This window comes from Salvelinus fontinalis, chromosome 12, assembly GCF_029448725.1.
Source record: "Salvelinus fontinalis isolate EN_2023a chromosome 12, ASM2944872v1, whole genome shotgun sequence".
In the NCBI taxonomy this organism is placed as follows: Eukaryota; Metazoa; Chordata; class Actinopteri; order Salmoniformes; family Salmonidae; genus Salvelinus; species Salvelinus fontinalis.
This window is the reverse complement of record NC_074676.1, coordinates 19,885,461-19,889,460: the sequence shown is the minus strand read 5'-3', so window position 1 is coordinate 19,889,460 and position 4,000 is coordinate 19,885,461. Positions and strand designations below refer to the sequence as shown.

The 4,000-nt window shown below is 40.9% G+C and overlaps 1 protein-coding gene across 1 annotated transcript; it reads right to left on the bottom strand.

Moving 5' to 3' along the window:
* Nucleotides 1–236: 236 nt before the first annotated feature.
* On the bottom strand, nt 237–3,760 carry LOC129866937 (E3 ubiquitin-protein ligase TRIM47-like). The gene is made up of 5 exons (XM_055939984.1): nt 3,135–3,760; nt 2,634–2,729; nt 2,155–2,388; nt 1,893–2,052; nt 237–1,438 (listed from the first exon to the last, which is right to left on the bottom strand). Exons 1-5 carry the CDS (start codon nt 3,711–3,713, stop codon nt 849–851), a joined length of 1,659 nt encoding a protein of 552 aa, XP_055795959.1. The 5' UTR covers nt 3,714–3,760; the 3' UTR covers nt 237–848.
* Between the last annotated feature and the right edge of the window lie 240 nt (nt 3,761–4,000).

Here is a 4,000-nt window from a genome sequence, read left to right as displayed (position 1 = left end):
TTTCGGTTACAAGTCCAACGCTCTAACCGCTAGGCTACCTGTTAAAAATACTCAACTGTAATCACTGCCAAAGGTGCTTGTACAAAGTATTGACTCAGGGGTGTGAACATTTATTTAAATGAGATATTTCTATTTTTAATTTTCAATTCATGTGCAAAAAATGTCTAAAAACATGTTTTCAAATTGTCACTATGGGGTGTTGTGTGTAGACGGATTCAGGCTGTAACACAACAAAATGTGGAATAAGTCTGATATTTATGAAGGCACTGTACATTTCACAATGACATAGACTTTCAATATCCCAAGCATTCATACATTTAAAAGGAATAACGTGCCAGAAAAGAATTCTTTCAGTAATTTTTAGGGCTGTGAGAGTTAATCAGTTAACTCAAGTTAACTGTTTGTAATTTTTGTGCACACATTATTTTTAATTGTTGTGATTAATCGTATTGTCTAAAAGCGTTCATAATACACTGAAAACATCCAAAATACACAATATATTCAACTAAAAACAACACTGCAATGTCCAAACAGGTTGACATTGCGGATAAAGAAAGTGTGCTTCATCTGTTTACCTGATTCTACTTACCATTACTTTGGAAAAAATCAAGATGTCAATATTTTTGTCATGCTTTTTGTATCAATTGTTTTAAAATACAGCTCAATTTGAGCAAATTCAGAATTTGCGATAAATCGCAATTAATCACAGCAAATCCTGCGATGAACTCAATTGCATTTTTGTATCATTTGACAGCCATAGTAATTTCATTATCTGTTATAATTAAACCCAGACTGTTTTATTTTGACCATTTTCCATTTTTGTCTGGAGATCTCTGGACCCAGCTGAATCAAATGATTTCCTTTCCTTTCATTTTTCTTGCCTGTTCGGCCTGGTGAGCCTGCAGCACAGTCACAGCTTCATCCACCTTGGAGCGGAGACACTCTGGAGACTCCAGCATGTAGAGCAGCTCAGAGTTGTCAATCTCCAGCAACATGCCAGTGATCTTTCCTGCCAGACTGGGGTGCATGTTCTGGATGAGCAGGTAGAGGCGTTGACCCAGCATTTCCTTCTGTTCCTGAGGAGGAGCAGCAGCTAGCGTGGAGGCAGTCAGAGGCTCCTGGTCCTGCACATGGACAGCAGGCTGCTGCTTAACAACCTGGGGAAGTGTATGAACGTATGAAGGGTTGCGCACTCCTGCAGCATACTTGTACTTAGGCATGTGCACTGGGGTTACAGCAGCTGCAGCCTGGGCGGCCATGCGATGAGGGGTCACCATGTGAGACACGTTGGGCCTCACAGTGCTGAAGGTCGCTTGCATGTTCTGAAAATATTGTTGTTGGGTTATCCAGCGAGGGTTGGGTCTCCGCCCTGCCAATTGGTTGGTATTGTAATAAGAAGTATGTGGAATGGCATCCATGAAGTAGTCAGATGGAGGTGCTAAGGAAGAGATGCACTGATTGATTTAAGTCAGCTTGATAATTGGTGTTTGGACAGTTATTTCAATCACAGGTTTATGTATCCATTCCTCATTAACACAGAAGATTGAAATGAAAGTCCCCATAATAAAATGTGGGTGTATTTTATAATCTGTTATTATTCGGGCAATTACACGCCAGACCACCAGGGGCAGACAGATGGTGGCGGTAAACACACATCAGGTGATCTATAAAGACACATGTTTGAACCTATGGTGAGTGTGGATGGTGGGAGAGCTCACTGTTCTTACCACAATCAAACCAACGCAAATGAATGCAAGAAAACGCAAGAAACCCCAAACAAGATAAAAAGGATTACTACAGTCAATTCTATGGATCAACATTCATTCAAGGTAACCACTATTGCTAATTTTGAGGCATGTAAAAAACAAGTCTATTTGATACTTCTCACCTACCTTCCCATGATAGTTTGACAATTTCCTTCTTGCAGATATCCTCTAGTTGTTCTGTCACCTCAGATACAAAATTCTTCACAAAATGAAAAGATATGTGTGGATTGACCGATATGCTGGATAAGGCATCAGATCCAGGAGGAACACAGAGAGACTGAAAACTCTACAGGGAGAAACAGGTTGAAAACAGAAATGTGGAGATGTTTTATCTAAAGTTTATAAGTTATTTTAGATTTTTTTGCTTATATAGACAGACTGATGTCACCTGGAAGAAATGGATGTGATCCTCTGTGTGTGAAAGCTGCTCCAGCTCAGCATCTCTCCTCCTCAGCTCAGCCACCTCCTGCTCCAGCTGCTTCAGTTGCCTTTTAGCCCGACTCACTTCAGCATTTTCCTGGGCTGTTATCTGCTGCTTCACCTCAGAGTTCCTTCTTTCAATGGAACAGATCAGCTCAGTAAAAATCCTCTCACTGTCCTCCACCGCTACCTGTGCAGAGAGCTGTTAGAACACACAGAGAGAATGAGGGTCCATTTCATTCAGCCCAGGAGAGACTATAAGGACTTTTCTTACCAGCATTCCATTGACAGCCAACATCTAAAACTGATCCTTACCTTAAACCTAACCTTACACCAAACCCTTTACCCTGACCCTAACATAATTTTAACCAATTCTGAAATGAAATATTGGTTTGCTGGTCATGTTAATATATATTTAATTTAAATAGAGATGGCCCTAAAACTCACCTTCAGAGAGACCACAGCCTGTCTCAGCTCCTGCATCTCCTTCTCTTTCTGCTGGATTCTCTGCTGGGATTTCTGCTGATTCTCTACCAACTGTTTCTGCAGAGAATGGTGACGAGACTTTGTAACGGCTCCTTTCATGATATTCATGTGAAATAGGATAGTCCTTCAAACCACTGAGACGCAGAGATGCAGCCAAAAGAAGGAGATATGTCTAAATATAATACCATAATGATTGCATTTTGTGATGTGTCAACGTATTATTGTTATTATTATTACTTATGAGAGTCACCAAATTACTGCAACAATATAATCAGGCAATTCTGTTCAAGTACTTTGACATCTCTCAGGGCGTTGGATGTTTTTCTTACTCTTCCAGTTATATCACCTTTGACATAAAACACTTCCATTTGATATGAGGTACATCAACAATATGTTGTAAAGAGATTAACAAATGTCTAAATGCAGATCTATGATGTTTAACAGTGGAGTTATCATCCTTACCTGTTTCTCAGTCCTTTCTGCTGCAGCTGTATCATGGCCTTTATGTTCATTCATTGTACACAGATAACAGATACACTGCTGATCGGTACGGCAGTAAACCTCCAGTGGTTTGTCATGATGAGAGCAGATCTTCTGCTGTAGTTGTGTGGAGGCTTTGACCAGCTTGTGCTTCTGAAAGGCAGGGGATTCAAAGTGAGGCTGGAGGTGAGTCTCACAGTAAGATGCCAGACACACCAGGCAGGACTTGACAGCTTTGAGTTTCCTCCTAGTGCAGAAATCACACTCCACATCTCTAGGTCCAGCATAACAGAGAGCTGGAGGAGCAGATTTGAATCCTGTCGTCTTCTGTTTCTCCATTAATTCAACCAATAAGATGTTTTTCCTCAAAACAGGTCTTGGGATGAAGTTTTCCATGCACAGTGGACAGCTGTAGACACCTTTCAGATCTTCCTGATCCCAGCAGCCCTTAATACAGCCCATACAGTAACTGTGTCCACAGGTAGTAGTCACTGGATCCTTCAGTACATCCAGACAGATTGAACAGCAGAAGGGATCCTGACCCAAAGTTGCCTCTGCCATGTTGATACACACACTGATTGACTGAACAGTTGTGGACAAGCATTGGGGTGTTGTCTGTCTGCTTACTTTCATTTCTCTGAAAATGTTTGTGACTTCCTGGTTCTGCCTGTCTAACCACAATGAGGGTTTGTTTGGCTAATGGCCAAAATATAGTCATAGATTGTATTTTTCAAATTTATTTAACCTTTATTTAACTAGGCAAGTCAGTTAAGAACAAATTCTCATTTACAATGACAGCCTACCAAAAGGCAAAAGGCCTCCTGGGGGACTGGAGCTGGGATAAAAAA